The sequence below is a fragment of the Zootoca vivipara genome, chromosome 5, assembly GCF_963506605.1.
Source record: "Zootoca vivipara chromosome 5, rZooViv1.1, whole genome shotgun sequence".
In the NCBI taxonomy this organism is placed as follows: Eukaryota; Metazoa; Chordata; class Lepidosauria; order Squamata; family Lacertidae; genus Zootoca; species Zootoca vivipara.
Genome location: NC_083280.1, coordinates 80618357 through 80637185, shown reverse-complemented (window position 1 = coordinate 80637185; position 18829 = coordinate 80618357). Strand labels below are relative to the sequence as shown.

At 43.3% G+C, this 18829-nt stretch overlaps 1 protein-coding gene across 4 annotated transcripts in view; it reads right to left on the bottom strand.

Moving 5' to 3' along the window:
• RASGEF1A (RasGEF domain family member 1A) overlaps positions 1–18829 on the bottom strand; it is a 215449-nt gene that overhangs the window by 44691 nt on the left and 151929 nt on the right. Inside the window, exon 1 of one of the 4 annotated variants that reach the window (XM_035137778.2) lies at positions 1162–1883. The exons of 2 other annotated variants lie outside the window; for them this stretch is intronic. In XM_035137778.2, the coding sequence (XP_034993669.1) occupies positions 1162–1188 (27 nt within the window). In that variant the 5' untranslated portion in view covers positions 1189–1883. Of the gene's footprint in view, positions 1–1161; positions 1884–18829 lie in introns of those variants that run through there. One more of the 4 variants, XM_035137774.2, reaches the window with a different exon arrangement.

The window sequence follows — 18829 nt, the reverse complement described above, 5'->3', positions numbered from 1 at the left end:
GAGGTTAACAGGGATTTACTGAAGGCTACCCCCAAAATATGACTGAATGGATTTTCCCAGTCCAGGGAAATGCCACCCCACCCACCCCCACCCCCCGTACCACATTGACTACCAAGACAATGGATTCAATGGTTTTGAGACTTGTAGTTGAATGACATGCTTCCCTTATGTGGTATATTATAGAATAATATAAGCAAAAAGCAAAATCTCCCCCTGCCCCAGGGAACACAAAAATCTAAAATAACATAACATTCTGCCATGTGTTCCCTCTCCTATCATTGATCGTGGTGTCAGAAAAATCCAGAGGGTGATGACATCACACTGTGCATTGTAGAATGCTATAGGTTGCCATGAGGAGGACAAAATATACACAAAGTAGTGTGTCTAGCAACATCTAGTTCCACTCCAAGACAAGAGAGCAACAACCACACAAGTTAAAAGCAGAGAGAGAGAGAGAGAGAGAGAGAGAGAGAGAGAGAGAGAGAGAGAGAGAGAGAAAGGAAGAAATTGGGGGAAGCGGGGGAGGGAGGGAAATAATATATTTGCTTTGGCATGTTAAGAATGCGGAGCTGGGATGTTTAAGATCTTTATGTTAGCCCATGCCGAGGCTACAAGTCACCTACTCTTGTTATGCCTGTCAGTAAACACCGGAATAGAGCTCAAATAATTCGGTCACTGATGCCTTATTTCTAGATAAAACAATTTAAAACGCATACTTTCGCCAGCAGTCTCTGGAGCACAAGTGCTCTGAAGCTGGCCCAATTATATTTATACAACAGCAGCCAAACGCGAAACCAAACCGCAATGTGCATTTTGGATCTGTAAGCAGAAATGCTCTTTGACAGGATCTCATGAAGAGAAAAAGAGAAAGAGACACCCCTCCAGCTTTTTAATGTGGGAGGCGTTCTTTTCCCACAACACAGCAAAGCCATTTAACAATACCCACATACCGGTACGCACTACTTTTAAACCTCGGCTGTCGTGCATGACATGCGACACGATTCCAGTTTCGAGAAGCCAAAGCTTCACCTGGGGGAACTGAGTCCCGAATGTAATATACTGCTCTTTTGGGAGGAAGGAGAAAGCAGTATTAGAACAACAAAACAAAACATTCCCAGAAAATTCTGTAAAAGAGAAATAAAGGAAGATTTTTTTTCTTACCCTCATTCTTTTCTGTAGTATGTACATAAGCTTGTAGTGTTATGTTGATCCTGGTGCCTTTCTAAAATAGGTAACCCTTAGCCGAGCATCGCAGTTCGAGCTTGGGAGGAGAAAACGAGAAAGCTCTCTGGCTTGAGCTGCCCTTCCCGCCAGCTCAGATCTCAAAAACAGCTCCAGCTCATCTGAGCAAAACCAGAAAGCCTGCGAGCTTCCCAGACGAGCTCTGACGTCAGCAGCTGGCTTGGCTTGCCGTTGGCTGAGAGGAAGCTTGTCTGATTCAAAAGGAGTGGAGTTTACTACTACAGCTGCCTTTTGTGCGCTGAGAGTGCCAGCTTTGAAAGGAAAAGCCCACCCTCTGCTTCCCTTTATGAAAAGCTTTCCAACAGGTTGGGTCGCATGGTAATACTATTCCCCATTCACCCTTCATCTCTGCTTTCTCGGAGATCGAAAGGGCTGGGCAGCAAAGATGAGGAACTTACCGAATGGTCTGGAGTTTTTATTTTGAAAAAACAAAACACCCAAGATTGGTCAGGGTCAGGGTATTTCTAGCCAGTTTCATAGAATAGAACCGACTCTGTTTCTCTAAATAGTTCCTCGTTGTTTCAAACAAGGGCTTTTTGGGTTATTTCTTGTCAGAAGGGGAATCCCGATAGACAGTGATGGTAGACACTGACAGACAGACCCTGTGCAAGAATGCCAAATCGTAGATTGTGTACTTGTGATTTGGATGTCTATTATTATTATTATTATTCATTTATGTAGCATTATCATCAGGGCACATGGCTCCTTACAAAGTTTTACAAGCAACAAATAGTATGATCAACCAGCAATCCAAACAGGCTGAATTAACAGATACACAGCACACTCTACATTGCCATCAACTTCACATTACTTCAATATGACACTAGCAGCCATAGCTGCCAAGTTATCCCTTTTTTTAAGGGATTTTCCCTTATGCTGAATAGACTTCCTCGCGAGAAAAGGGAAAACTTGGCAGCTATGCTAGCAGCTCTGGAAAAATTCTCCAGATCCTAATAATTAAAACTGTGTTCTTATTCCCAGCTGTTGTTGTTTAGTCGTTTAGTCGTGTCCGACTCTTCGTGACCCCATGGACCATAGCACACCAGGCACTCCTGTCTTCCACTGCCTCCCGCAGTTTGGTCAAACTCATGTTCGTAGCTTCCCAGCTAAAGCCTATTCCCAGCTAAAGCCTAACAAACTTTTGCTTACATCCATCCTGTTTCCTTTGCCTCCCTCCCTCCCCTTTGTTTTCCTCATTGTGTATATTTAGAATGTGAGCTTCTTGGGGTGGAGACTCGCCCTTCCCCACTTGCTAACATGCTTCTACTCCTACTCTTATGACAATGGTCGTAATTAGTAAATAATAAAATAATAATAAAACAATTACTGTATATCATGTTATAATTACAGGTAGGTAGCCGTGTTGGTCTGAGTCGAAACAAAATTAAAAAATTCCTTCAGTAGCACCTTAAAGACCAAGTAAGTTTTAAATTGTATATCATGTTAGTGTGCTTACAATAGCCCTTTATTGTCCGACACGTTTTGCCCAGCTAATAGGGTTAACTGCTGTCCTGTCCTGGAATAATTTCTAGGTTAAAGGGCAGGTACTGTATCCCTCTGATTTCTCCCGCAAGTAGCCATGTCTTTTGGTCTTCATTTGTTACCTCTTTTTTTCCAGTATTTAGACATATCAAATATAGAAGAGGCTTATTTTAAAAACGGAATGAATGTTCTAGCTCATTTAGGTTTCATTATTTGTGTTCAAGTGCAGGAAACGCAAAAGACAATTTAAGAGCTGATTACAAAAACAGTTCTTAGATGCACTGCTCCCTGCCCCCATGACCCCCCCCCTTCGGGCCCTTCAGTGTTGTGTTGAAATATGCACAAGATTACTCACATGGTTAATTGTTAAATGCAACACAGGCACATCTGACTTCAAAAGAGGAAATTCCCCCAAAATGAAGTTGAAAGAGAAAGTTAAGATGAGTCAAATGTCTCCAGAATGCTTCGGGGTTATTGAAAACTACAATATTAGACATTCAGTTAGAATGGTTACCACCGATCAAGAAAGGTACCACCAGGACCAAGGGGATGTGGTTTGCAAGCAGAGTGAAGGAACTGTTAGAAGCGAAGAAGGCTTCCTTCAGAAAGGCTTGTCCAAATGAGGAAACAAACTTTGGCAAAAGAAGTGCAAGCAGACAGTATGAGGTGGGGGGAACGAAATGTGAGGAGCACATAGTTATGAACAAGGAAACATAAAGACCAACAACAAAAACATCTTTATATACATTACTAGCAGGAGATTAGCTAGGGATGGTGCTTTAGCCTTTAGATGACAAGTGGGTCAAAGGTAAGGGATGCAGGTGGCGCTGTGGGTTAAACCACAGAACCCAGGGCTTGCTGATCAGAAGGTCGGTGGTTCGAATCCCTGTGACGGGTTGAGCTCCTGTTGCTCGGTCCCAGCTCCTGCCAACCTAGCAGTTCGAAAGCACGTCAAAGTGCAAGTAGATAAATAGGTACCGGTACTGCTACAGCGGGAAGGTAAACGGTGTTTCCGTGTGCTGCTCTGGTTCACCAGAAGCGGCTTTGTCATGCTGGCCACATGACCTGGAAGCTGTACGCTGGCTCCCTTGTCCAATAATGCGAGATGAGCGCCGCAACGCCGGAGACTGGACCTAATGGTCAGGGGTCCCTTTACCTTTTTACCTTTATCTAGGTCAAAGGTATGTTGAAGGAAGATAGAAGATTGCAGAGAAGCTGGGTGAATACTTTTACAATGGATCATATACAGTACTGTAGTTCCGATCCCTCTGCCTTAACTGACCTTCACAGGAAGGGAGTCTGGAATTGTGGTGATAAGAGAAAGTATTCTAGGCCTTACTGGCCAAGTAAAAACTGAAAAATACCATGTACAGATAGCATTTGCCAAAGAATTCTTAAGTAACTCAAATGTGGAATTGCTGATACTCTTAACAAAAAGATTTAATGTGCCTCTAATACAGGAAAGTGTCGGTCGGTATGCCAATTTTTAAAAAGCGACCTGGGGAAATCCAAGAAATAACAGCCAGTTAGTTTCCTGCATCTTTCAGGAAAACAGGTGGAAAGCATATAGAGGAACAAGTCTTGCTGAAACAGAACCAGCATGGCTTTTGCAAGTCTAAGCTAACCTCTTAGGGTGCTTTGAGAGTATTAACAAGGATATAGATAGAGGTGAGCCAGTTGATATTTTGTACTTGGATTTTCAAAAAGCTTTTGACAAAGTACCTCCCTGAAGAATTTTGGAGAAATTCCAGTAATTTATTTATCTACTTGATGAATTTTAAGTGTGCATTTCTGGCATTTCCCCCCCTTAAGTATTATGATTGTATTATTTGTATTGCATTATGAAAGAAGATAAAAGAATACAGTATTACCTAAATTGCTTGGGACCCATATACCTCAAAGAGCACCTTCTTCCATAAGTTCCTCTTCACATGCTCCATTCATCACCTGATGAATCACCTGAATCCTATGGGGGTGGCAAAATGGAGCAGAGTCCTTTTTGTGGCATCTACCTTGTGGAAAGTCCTCCTGGCTTAGCTTCGCCAAGCCCGAACACTTTGTGGGCTTACACATTTTGCTAAAGCCTGGTTTAGGATGGAGAACCTCCATCCTCTCATTACTATTACTATTTTAAGACTGTTTTCCTTGATAACTTCTCTCAGTTTGGGGAGTTTTATGAATGGATTTTTTTGTTGATTTTCAAAAAGGTTTTTATTATGTTTTTTGTGGTTTATTTGTCGATTTGGTTTGTGTGTATATTTTATTGTTATTGGCAGCTTTGAATTTCTTTTTGCGGGGGACAGGAGAAGGATATAAATTTATGAAATAGACACCAATCATTTATCTATATTTGGTTTAAAGGCAAGTATGACTAAGATTTTTTTTTCTTTTTCATTTTTTTTAAGTCTAATTCCCGTTGTTAAAACAGGGCTACTCTGGACATCACTCCAATTTTGTAACCTGTTTGTAGCAACCCATCACTTCCCACCTTGCTTGTAAGAATGTATATATTTCGATGTATTTAGAAACATGTATATTTTGGCCTCCACTGCTCTACACTTAGTGACTGCCTTGTGCCTCTTGAAAGCAGCTGTGTATAATAATAATGACAAACATGCCCAATAAGAATGACTAGCCTGCTACTTAGGCCCTTTTCTAAACAAACCTTGGAAAGAACTAATTTCTACGAGCTTTTCATCTTGAATGTTGATGGGTGGTTATGGACAAGGTTGTGTGTTGCTCTTTCCACACTCTGTTACAAAGGTCACGGCAGTTCATCTCCCTCCCAAGAACCTCTATCAACACTTGAGGCTTTCCTTGCATGCTGATAAGAAAACAAATGTTAGGTGGTTGAGGAAACAACAGGCTTTTCCTCCACAAGCAAATTTCCAGCACATCTTATCCCTGGTGTTTTCTGTGTGTGCCTAGAAGTAGTTAAAGTGGTACCTTCCAGAAATTGCTGACTTGTAACTCCCATCAGTCAGCATAGCCAAAGTAAGGGGTGATGGGCAGAGGTGTATCTAGGGTGCCTTATGCCAGGCATTCCCCAAACTTCAGCCCTCCAGATGTTTTGGACTACAATTCCCATCTTCCCCGACCACTGGTCCTTTTAGCTAGGGATCATGGGAGTTGTAGGCCAAAACATCTGGAGGGCCGCAGTTTGGGGATGCCTGCCTTATGCAGTTGACAAGGATCTGTATTGCCCACCCCACCCCAAAAAATCACTTTACCATAATAGCCACATTAGAAATCACTACATTTTATGAGACCTGTCAGAGGGGACTCCCTACAGGGACCCTCCCCCAGCCATCCTGACCAGCACTTGGCCCAGTGATAGTTCAAGCAGCGGGTCAGGAGGAGGGAATGAGGAATGGAGCGGAGTGGAGAGAGGGCTCTCAGACGTGTCAGAGCCTCGACACTGACCCAGCTGGTCAGAGGTAGAAGGACAGTGCAGCGAGGTGTCGGAATCTCTGCAATGCTCCAGCCAAAGGACGGGAGAAGGAACGCAACCCCTTCTGGTGCCCGAATTGAGGTGCATGCCCACACACAGGGCTAGGGGGAGGCACTTTGGGGTGCCCAGGCTTTTATGCTGGTCCAAGACGCGACGGAAGCCATTGCCGGGTTCTGAATCGGACTAGGCAGTCATGTTTTCTGATATCTCTGTACTGTAAATGATATGGACAATAAAGCTCTTAAAGACAGAGCGGACTCGAGAGTAGCCGCAACAATCCCCTGACATGACCCAAGTATTCAAAGTGTCTGGAGTGAGGTGAGGTGAGGAGGAAGGGCAAGAAAGTCAGGAAGAATCTCCTGCGTTTGATCTTACTGCAACAGCAGTGGCACCTTGCCAAACACACACATATATATCATAAACGCCATAGTCTCCAGCGGTCTACCTTCATACAGCCTCACCATTTCTCCTGCTGGTCAGTTTCTAGCTCTGGTCTAAACTCATGACCTGACACAGATAACTGGAGGTAGATTTCTGCTCCCCCAGGGCCTGTGCCCCCGGAGAGTGCCGGCTTCTCCAATCCCTAGGTACGTCTTTGGGGATGGGAATTGTAGTCCAGCAACTTTAGTGCACTTAATATGTGTGTATTGTCTTCAAGAAGAAGTACAAGCCTGACTTTGGCTTAGATTGTGGGTTGATAAAATATTTGACCCAAACGGCTGTATTTTAAAGAAGAGTGTAATGGAAACAAATATCCAAGCATGGTTTGGATGCAAGGTTGATAAAGCTCACCTCAGATACCTAGATTTTACATGGCTTTACTTAGAAGTGTCCGAAAATGTGTAAAGGAAGCACACAATAAAAGCAATAGTGGTCAGTGGACAGCAAACCAGTTTGCCCCCCACCCACCCAAGATGGGGTACATTTCAAAGTTGTGTGGAATTACAGGAAAGAAGATGACTTCAATTTGGTTCGAGAGGAGTGTTACAAATCTCTCCTTTTGCTGCTTGCCTTGAACTGCCAAAGCAGGGAGGTTGTTATGCACCTGGCCGGCTGGTAGGCTTGCCAAACAACCAGCAGGAAACTGGCCTGGCCAGATGTTATCTGTGTTGTTTTTACTCGCAGGCCAGTTGGTTTGTAGCTGTGCACCTTGGGGTTTTCCAGGATTTTGCTGCTGTTCTCCTCTGTTTTGTCTTGGTAAAATGCAAATAATATTTCAGTTACAGGTTAGACGCTGATGCTTATACTATGGAATAGGCCGCCATTCAGGTTGTATTCCTCCAACTGCTGAGAATATTTTACAGTTCCTGGTTCCTTTATCTACTCCAAACCCTTCCAAAAATGACAGTTTTGTTATTTTTATGGTGTGAAACTGAAACTGATTCATTCAAAGCTGCTAGTGACAAGAGTTTTATCACAGCTGGCCAAAAAGTGTGACCCTATCCATATTTATCCATAAAGCTAAAATCACATATAGTCAAAACATAGGGGGTTCAATGGTGGGTGGGATTACCAAAGTCTTTTTTCCTGGATGCCCGCCCCCTTGCCACCCCCTTTTAATTCTCTCCCCACCCCAGTCAGCACATAAAGATGAACATGCACAAGTTAAAGGCATGTAAATTGTGGGCCTACTGTATTAAAAAATAAGTCTCTTATTGTGTCTTAAGCACAATCCTATATGCACTTACTTAGAAGTAAGATCCACTGAACGATGTGGTACTTATTTCTGAGTAAACGGGCATAGGAACTACAGCTCAGACACAAGACCAATGCACTCCATTTGCACTGCACTATGTGCTATGTACACAGAGCTCTATAAATAGCACTCAGTTTGACATACAAAATTTTTGAGAAGAGAAACTGTTCAAAAGAATTTTATCTTACGCAACAAGTCTGAGCAGGGCTTCCTTCTTTCTTTAGACTAAGCACTTTTACATAAAATTGGGAAGGCGGGAGTCAAAGGGAACCTTGATAATTTAAAAAGTAAAAAAAAAATGAAGAACTGGATTACAGTGCGCTGCAACCGATTTACTTAAAGACACTTGGATAAATTGCATACCCGATTCCTACAGGACAGCAACAAGTAATTACAAAGGCACCAATTTACATTCTTCTGAATCATGTTAATTACAAGGGAAGTAGCTTTGGCATATGCCATTTGCATCCTCTTTTCTTTCAGTAATGTTTAGGTGCATTACACGTACATTGCTCTTTAAGAAGAGTTCGCAGAACAACATGCATGCTACAACCACTTGAAGAATTCACTTTTTTTTTATTCCTATATGAAATGACCTGATGCACACATCTCAGACCAATGCGTGCATTGGAACTTACCGTAAGTTATCCACCATATTCCACACTTCTTCTAACATTGTTCTGGAAAGTATCGAAATATGGCTTTTGAGAGCAAATGCCCATTGTAATGCATATTCTCGGAGAAAAATACACCACATGCCAACCCTTGACACCACCCCTGATTTTTAGAAGGTTTTTTTTAAAATGCCGATTAATGCGGAAATTGAAATAAATTATGGGTGAAAGCTTGTGACGTGGTCTAGAAACATAGAGGTTCATCCTTCCCTAATACAGTACATGTGCAATGAAATGCTGTTCTGAAAAAGAAGTTTAATGCGGAAGGAGTGAATAAATGGGGAAGGAATAATGAGGGCGGGCCATGGAAAAGACATGATCTTTCTCACTCTGTAAATAGCAAATAATGAGACTTCCAGATTAATAGCGATTTCAGTAGCAAAAAAGATGGGGGGCATCTAAGAAGAAAACAGTCTTCCTATCATAGAGGATCTTTCACCACAGATTTGTACAGGAGGAACACTTGGAAACATTGCTGAAAGTGCCTCATTGGAATGCAGTGACTTAGGTTAACCAGTGGAGGGGATGACACGCTGGATTGCCTTTCTTTTCTTATGTAACAGCACAATCTGTGCACAAAGGGAAGCATTCTTGGAATGTTCATACTCAGCATGCTTTATGAGCTTAGTATTACCTCCAGCCTCCCAGTTAGAAGGTGTGGTACAGAGGTGTGAAGCAGAAACCCTTGGTTTTTTTTTTAATTAAAGATGTTCTTGATTTACAAAGATATATGCAATGTCTTTCGTAACATTTTTTTACAAATCAGATTCATTTGTTGAGACATTGGGAAGAAAAGGGGGAAAGAGGTAGATGGGAGAGAGATGGGTGGGGGTGGGGGGGTGACGATGTTTCTAACCCAGGCATCCCCAAACTGCGGCCCTCCAGATGTTTTGGCCTACAACTCCCATGATCCCTAGCTAACAGGACCAGTGGTCGGGAAGATGGGAATTGTAGTCCAAAACATCTGGAGGGCCGAAGTTTGGGGATGCCTGTTCTAACCCTTAGTTAATTTCAACGTATTAGATACTCCATTGCAAACCAGATTGGCCACAACTGTGGTGCAGACAACTTCTGCAACAAGTGTTTACTGAATCTTCAGTCAGGCTACAGCCGGCAACTTCCTAGGCATCTTTGGATCTAGTTGCAGTAGTTTTCAAGCTTCCCTCCTTTCACATTGGTTTCGTTTGTCATGAAAACCCAAAACCCTGCAGAACACTGTGGGCTGCTTTCTAACGTCATCCTCAGTTTATGTGGGGCATTGAAAGAGTCTTGTTTATGAAACTGGATTTTACAATGTGCAGATTGAGAGGGTACTCTGGAATTGCAAAGGAAGGCTAATAGGAGCATGCCATCTTGCTTTTAGGGAAGCTTGCTTGCCATTACTCATGAGGAACCCCTGAAAAGTGTCTGAAGATCCAAGGGTTCTACAACAAAATTTGAAAATCGTTGGAGCAGTATAAAATGGGCCCAGCATCTTTAATGTGGAAACTGAGCTTTTATCTCATGATGTTACATATTTTGCTGTAAACTAAACTGGAAATAATAATAATAACAATAATTTCTAGTTTGTTTTATTGTACTGTTTGAAATCAGGCCCACAGCCAGAGATTTTGTAATGGGGATGGCATAGTGCTAATTGTTGAGAGTCATCCTGGAAAAAGCGAGATTGGAGTGGGGATTGTTGTTGTTTTTTTAATAAGAAATAACAAAGCCCAAACACATGTAGTCCAGTTTAAGTCAATAAAATACAACTTTGAATCCTCCTAAGGATAGATCATTATTCCCCAGTGCTTTTGCAATAACTACGGTAACCAGAATGCTGGAAGCAAGGAGCAAATTTACTTCATTGTTCCTGAAAGAAAAATAATTTTGTTGACATTTTAATCTGGGTGGAGAATGCTCTTTAATATTGTGGTGTTCATATAATCACTTAAGAGTGCAATCCTACGCAGCCATAGGGCAGACTGGATCTTCACCTCGGATGCTGAAGACCAAACTTCAGTGTTGGAGCCTAATTCTTCAAAACCACCAGCGTCCCCTCTGAAGCATAGCTGCCAAGTCTCCCGTTGAAAAATCCGGGATCAGCAGCGGCGCAGCACTGGAAGTCGCTTGCGTAGAAGCAATTTCCGGTGCCGGCGCTGCCCAATTTCCGGTGCCCAGACATGGGCAGAGCGGCACCCGAAATCAGTTCTGTGCATGTCCAGACATGCACAGAAGGAGCCTCCCTGGTAGGTAGGAAATTTACGGGATTTACGGGATTTTTTCCTATTCGGGATAACAGCAGGAAACGGATTAAAATCCAGGGGTTTCCTGCGAAAAACGGGAGACTTGGCAGCTATTCTCTGAAGTCCTGGCCCAACTGACACCACATTCTGGCATCAGTAGGGCCAGAAAAGGGACATTCTGGGGACATTCTGGATCCAACAACTGGAGGAAGGTTTAGACACCTCTGAGCATCTCTAAACCTCTCCCCTGCCCCTTTCCCCTCTTGCTGGAAATAATGGGATGGAAATACTGTAGATAGTCCTGACTCACACCCAAAATTTATACTTTAAGGCCCAGAAACAACAGAGGTATGCAGAGTGTTCTTCCATTCTCGCTTCCACTCTGCTGGCTTGAGACCAGAAGGGGGTTGCATTAGGTAGTAGAACTGCCTTCAAATTTACGCCTCCCCTCTGAAATGCTGGTATCACACCCCTCAAAATTGATTTTAAATTTTGAGTATTGCAACTGAAACACTATGCCACAAACTATCCTTTCAATTGTAAATAGTATGCTTGTTATTTTACTGATTATACTAAACGCTTCCTTTCTTCAAAAACCTCAGTTGTTTACATGGGACATATGTCATCTTCCATCTAGGCAATGGCCAGGTTCCATACTCATTGAGTGCTTCCACATACATAGTGTTGTGTGTACAGCATAGTGTTGTATTGCTACACTTCAAACACTGTGCACCGGTTCAGTTTGCCTGTCATCTCTACGCAGCGAAGTAACAAAGCCATTTAATGCAGCAAACACATCTTTGAAAAATTCGGTTTTTTTGTGCATTCAAACGGAACCCGTGGCAATTTGCGAGAATGTTTTTATGCGAGTGGATTTTATCGAGTCTATGACGAGTTTAAATGCTGCAAGCTCTGTGCTGGCTTGCGACCTTTGCATGTGCGAGTGCAATGGTAAACAAGCTTATTCAAAACTGGGCCGGATTAAGTTTAGGGTATCAGTTCTTAGTGTTCTTGTTTATCGCTACTGGGTTGCTTTGGCAGGGTGGGGCTCTTTGCAGTTGGCAAACAAAGCCTGACACAAGAGAGGCATGCAGGGTGAGGTGGCAGCACGGGACGTGCAGGAAATGCCCTCCAGGAGCAATTAGCAGCAGGTAGCTAAGTATGCAGCCTCAGAGGGCACCTAGGGGAGATACCTCTGTATATTATAAAGTTTCATGACATTATTATTATTTGAGTCTGAATTATGCATAATGATAAACTGATGCTGCAGTCCAATGTATATTTACCAGTGAGGGGGAACTCCCACTGAATTTGAGCAGGGCTTCCTCCCAAGTAAAAAATACATTTAATTGGCCTGTGCAAAACAAACAGTGTGGATAAAGGACGTGTCTTTTAACAATAGGAATTAAGGGCACATCTGCTTGGCAAATGGAAAGATGGTTTTCAAAGCTGCCATGGACCTCAAGCAGGGAATCCTGGGAACTGTAGTTCTGTGAAACAGCTCAGGGTCACTCCTAATTACCAGTCATAACTAGCTGCAAGTTAGTTTACATTTTCAGTGCAAAGGATACTTTTATTTTAAAGGGGAAAGCCTCCATTTTAAAAAGTTAACCTCCCAGTTCATTTTTTAATGTTACCCTTCATTACTTTAAATGTTCTGTTTTTAATTAAGTAAAAGGTATAATATGTACATTTTGTTTTTAAAAAAAATAAATTTTAGAAAAGAATTCGCTGTGGAACTTTAAGATTTCGTATAATAAGATGCAGTAATGGTCTCAATGAGTCAGTAACTTAATTTAGCTCTTCTCAGTCAGCTGTGAATATAAAAGCTATCAGTAAAAATCTGGTTTGTGGGTTCTGTGACCGTATCAACAGAGTTTAGTCAGTTGGGATCTTGGCCCCAGACGTTCTGTAAGGGGATCTCTTAAAGACTGTCAACACCCTCACTAAACTCAATTTCCCAGGATTCTGTGGGGGAAGGGCTTTTTATAGTACAGTCATACCTCGGGTTATGGCTACTTCAGGTTGTACGTTTTCGGGTTGCGCACCGCACCGCACCCGGAAGCCCCAGAATTATAGGAATAGGCCAATCAAAGTTCATATGTACAATATACCAGAGTGGTAGTGAGGACCGTCAAGCTGTGTGTTCAAAACAGATGTCTAAGGACAGTTTCTCAATAGGCTTTCAAAAGTTTCAATGGAAGACGTCTCAAAAGCCTCAAAAGGACAGTGCCTCCGGAATAATACTACTGTTTCGTAAGAGTCTTCATCAGCCGATATTTTCAACAGAATATGTAAGTAAGATTCATGCTAAGGATCAGTGCTCACTAGAGAGTGTAGCTGCTGATCAACTATGAACTATTAGTCTACGTGTTGTGTTTGTATTGTTGTGATTGGCCTCCTCCCTTGGGCAGCTGGAGAGTGGGCGAGGAGGAGGAGAGGCCGTGCCCCCCCCCCAGACTGACGTGACGTGCTGGCTCTGAGGGGCAGGTATAGGGCGGGGTTGCCCTGGGCAGGAAGAAAGGGGGAGCAGAAGGAGTCTTGATTTTTTAAAAAAATAAAAGAGAATGCTTTGTGTGCCCATGTCAAATCTACCAAAGAATCAAATCAAATCAGGATCATCGAGTTTTCTCAGGACAATGTCTGCTGTGTCCCACTGGTGTAGTGGTAGGGGCACTCTCCCTCCTTGCGACAGGAAATACTGTACAGGTAGCAGTGGATGTGGATGCTCCCAGTAGCACATTTCCCCCCACATGGGACTGGAGTATGAATTATTAGTCCCTGCATCCTTAGTTGGAAAGCCATGGTGCTATCCCATTCCTGCTTGGGAGGAGGCTTTGTGAATAGTATCTGAAACATCACTTCTCCACCAAGGATGTTCTGGGGGCAGGAGGAGGAGGAGGGGAAGAGATGGTTTTCAGGGACAAATGCAAACCTCTGCTTTCCCTTCACTTCCTACGTTGTTCCCATGGTGGGGCAGGGGGCTTGGGAGGCAATGGCTTGCAGGACTGAACACAGTTCTGCTTGCATCAGGCTGCAAGCCATCCTATGTTCCCCCTAGTTCCTTCTTGTGAACATTTATGGAGGGGTGTGTGTGTGTGTATTTGCCTCTCCTCAAATGCTTGCGACTTTCCTACTAAAATTGTACCAGCGTAGCTGAATGTGCAAAATCCCTTATGTCAAGATGCAAGCACATGAATGTTTCAGCAAATCGGCAGAGACAACAAAAATGTCTGCTGATGTCAGTCTTTAAAGTGGTATTTTGGGATGTTTATAAGCTTCCTCTTATTTAACAAAAACATTCCCTTTGAAAGCTTTTCAAGCCACAAGACATCCAAAGCAGCAATGTGTTAAAGAAAACTAAAAACAACAAGGCTAGCAAGTCAGTTTAATAGTTCTGGCAGGCAACAGCATAGCGACTTTCTTTACTTTCCCAGGTTATGGCATTAGATTTAAGCTGTTGCTTTCTTGCATAATTTTGAAGGATCCCATGTGTGAAAGTGACCATGAGACAGGCACAAACTGATAAAACTTAGGCACATGAGCCTTACGTTTACTAATACAACAATTTCAGAGCAAACCTCAGTAATGAAAGTTTCCATAACACTGATCTGAGTCATTGCTTAACTCCATTTGCAGAAAATCCCCATAGAGGTGAGATTCTCTTGCTCTGAAAGGATCAAATGCATTTATAAAACTATTATTTTGCAATGGATCCCTGGCTTGATTGGCCATACTCACAAAGTTCTGGGAGCAGCTTTGCCTTTTCTGGATATGTGTTCCAGCGATATACGGTATTAAAATCCTAGCAAATAATGCTTTTAAAATACCAACAACTTTTCGCTTCTCTGATCTCTTTCTGGCGATAGTGCGAAATACTTACACCATGTCTTCTAAGGTATCCCGCCTGAAAGACATGCAAATCAGCCATCCTTTCCAACTGCTTCTACTGTATGCTACACGTTTAGTTAGATGCAATGTCTTGTGAGCTTTACAAAACCATTTATTTTAAAAAGTTTTCAGAGCAGCCTGCCAGTTTGGCACTAATAAACACAAGACTACCTCTGACTTTCCAAACAAGATGTAATCCAAAAAGCAGACTATAGCATCCTAATTATTGCATTCTTGTCTATTTCCAGAACTCCTTACCCATGTCCAATTCCAGTGCATACAATACAAACATCCCTTTGCAATAGTGTACAAGCAACTGTTGCCACCAGTGTCTTGATGCATGTTGTGGTGTTTCCATGGGATGCCAGTGCCATAAACAATCTTCATACAACTATTTTTGACTATTAAACAGCAGAGACTACCCAGTTTGCAAATAGTGGCTGATGGCTGCTACAAAAGTTGGGTGTCTTCCCCTCTCTCTGCCCAACAGCGGCAAGAGCCATGGGGTTCCAGGCACTCACCCAGGGTCTGTGGTCCTTTGGGAAAATGAGACATGGCGGAGACTCTCGTAGTTTTAAGAAATATGCTTTATTCACCTATTTACACCTTCAGTCTGCATAGAGGGAGTCCAGATCTTACAGCATGGTGATTTCAAGAGGGACTTGTATCCCACAGCAGTGCAGCCATGGAGTCCAAGGCATCTCTCCTAGCCTACCTGCAGCCAACCTGCCCAACATGGATCCCAGTCCTTCTTTCTTCTCCATCTTCCAAGCAACCCTTGCTAAAGACTCTTTCTATCACCTCACACCCAGTAACCCGGCAACCTTCCAAATCCCTGTCTCTGGGCAGGGGGAGGACATTTCTCTTGCCTTGCCAATAGCCCTCAGTGGCCCTGTATTGTTTCTTAATGGCCCTAACTTGACCAGGTCATTTTGCATAGGCTTGCCCAGGAATTACTCTGCAGCTTGTATTTCTCCCTTCACATCCCAAATAATCAAAATCCTGCCATTTATTAATTACTTGGGTTGGTGTTTTTTTTGGGGGGGGTCCCTCTTCCAAATCTATAACATGGCAAACATTGACCAGTGACCAATGGCTTCTCTTGTAACACAAAAGAGAGCTGTGTGGATGAAAAGTTTTTTCCTTCCCAGGATCTGAATGGCTGATGCTGCTAGTAAACATCTATAGATATTATCTGTGCGACAATGATGACCATACATTTCTCAACAGCCTTTGATGGCTTATGCAGGAAACATTCCTTTGCATGGCGCACTGTGATAATGACCCATGGACATAAGGGATGGATAATGACTGAGCAGAGCTCTTGAGCCGGGGCTCAGATTAAAAGTTGAAGGAAATCTTATCCAGATGCATCCTTTTACAGTTACAATCAATCTGAACCACCTTCCTGTCTTGGTCCCAGCCCTTTACACAAAATATACACCGTTCCTCCAACCCAAATAATACATGAGACTAATGTTCTTTTCACATGTAGCTACACCTACAGACATGTTATCCAAATGTGTCTTGAAATATGGGCACCTGCAGACGAAATTATTATTCTGCTGAACTCCAAACATCTCATTTGGGAGGGAGAGGAGAGTGGGGATTTCTCACCCAGTCGCCTTTCTTTGACACCACATATTATGATTCCTCAGAGTCAGGAGTACATATACTGCTGATGGCAACTTTCCACACCACATAATCAGAATAAAAGCCCCATCCCCCACCCCATGGAGTGCATTGCATTTTTGCAATTTAATCTTGAATATATCCAAGAGTGTCAAACCTTTATATTGTCAAACCTTTATAGAAATCCCACTCATTACCAGAATGCTCATTGCTCCTCCGCCACCATGGAGACATGGAATTATACCTCTGTCCAGAGTTCAACAATGGTCATCAAATATATGCAGAGCTACTTTCAAGGGCAGGCCTCCATAGTATACTTATCACAGGTAAATGATTAATGTCCCCCACATCTTCTATGTAATTAATAGCACCTGTAAAAATATACGATACCCTCTCACAGGGTCTCCATGATGCCAGCACCACCACCCTGTAAGGAATATGAGTTCTGCCATGGAGATGCCCTATGACTCAAATAAGTGGGCATATTTATTATTGTTATCTACCCAGAGGCAATGGAGGCAAGTTCTCCTGCGAAGGTGTAATGTGTATTTGTAGCAGACTATCCCTGTAGCAGGAATTGCTGACCACTGTCCCATGTGAGAAAGGACCCAATTGCATCCTTTCTGTGAAGAACTTTCCAAGTTCTGGACATGGCCTATCCATTGGACTGGCTATTGGTTGCTTCTGGGCAAGAAGTTGTATAAGAAATCTTCCTGTGTCAACTCACTGGTGCTTTGCTTGATCAGAAGGGTCTACCTGAGCTCTTGTGTTCCTGGTCTTGCCTTCAGTACTGCCTTGTAGCTCACTCTCTCATCCTGATTGCCCTTCCGTCCTGACTCCCGGTTCCTGTCTTCAGACACCTTCCCATGGTCCAGCCCTGATCCCCAGAGATGACATTTTCCCAGAAAATGTCAAGACCAAATCTTACTCCAAAATGCGCCAGCTATAAATTAGAACCCATTTTTTTTACCTGTTTCAGAGCTGTCTGTTGACATGTGTTTTGTTAATTGAAGCAGTGTTGAGATATCAAGAGATAGAAATGTAGCATATGTCTGTTTAAACAAATTACCCGTCTCCCACGTATACAGAAGCCCCCCTTCCAAACTTTCTTTCATATTTGTTCTGCTCGGCACTGATGTTTCCGCAAAAAAGCTAATCCATTATTCATCAACACCTCTGATTTTGGCCTAAAATCTGAATTAGAGATAATGGGAATCTCTTCCATTGTTTATGTTCACACACCAAGGATCATCTAGTCAGTGCTGTTATGCTTCACGTACTGAAGCTAATCTAATTTTTTGAAAAACGGTTTCCATAATGGAATTGTTGCATTTAGGCTTGCATCTGTCACCAAATGAAATTTAGAATTTGAATCAGTGAAGATGGTGGCAATAATCCCATTGGCGTTAATGGGATTTGCATCAGCCTCATGACCGGATCGGTGTAGGAGGCTATAAAAAGACAACAAATGTTATGGCACCCGAGTGCCTAAGCTTTTGTAGGCTACTACTTGTGTGATCAAGTGTATAAAGTGGACCGGGATTGTTATGCGTGTTTATTTTATGATGTGCATCCTTTCTCTCCAGGGCAACATATCTGGGGGTTATCCCACTTTTATGCCCAGTGAAGTAAGTCAGGCCACCCACATTGCTTCATCTCTCAGGTCTACAGTATCTATTATACCGGAGATGTTCAGACACCATCCCTTCAGTAAACACTTTCTGCATAAAGTTTCCTGCCAAGGAAACCCTGCACATTTGCTACACAACCTGTGCGAGGTACAGAGAATTCTTGGGGAAGAGGTTATATGTTTTGTGCATTCTATTAATGCCAGTTGCTGGCCAAACGTGTTGGGACTCACTGGTGCTACATGATAAGTATATGAGCTGCTAAATGCATGCAACACAAGGGATGGGAACCTGTGGTCCTCCAGATGTTGTTGGACCACATTTCCCATCAACCCTACTCACTGGCCATGCTGATGAGAGTTTTAATCAAAATCATTGGGAGGGCGACCAATTCCCCATCCCTGCTGTAGGAGAAGAACAGTAGTATTTGAGAAGCTGCCTTTCAGAGAAGTTTGTTCACTATTACTGATCTTGATCAGCTACTGAGAAAACTCAGGGTCCCCTGTAATATGGCTTGGAAACCACTTCACCCCACTATGCTGGCTCTTTGTATCCTACACACACACACACACACACACACACACACACTGTAGACCACGGGTGTCAAACACAAGGCCCGGGGGCCAAATCCGGCCCTCCAGACCTCGTCATGTGGCCCGCCGAGCGCCCCAGCCAGCGGGACCCAGCAGCGGGACCTTGCTGCTGAAGCGCCGCGCCGACAAAGCGCCGACAAACAGCTGGGGCCGGGGGTGGGTGGGTAGAAAGGCAGCCGGAGCAGTGCTGCGTGGAGCGCCCCAAGCCACAGCAGGAGAAGGAGGAGGCAGCTTGCCGGGTCAGCGCCCAGCAGCGCCGCACGGAGAGTCCCGAGCCTCTGTCACGCAGCATGCTCTGTAGCACTTTGAATCCTC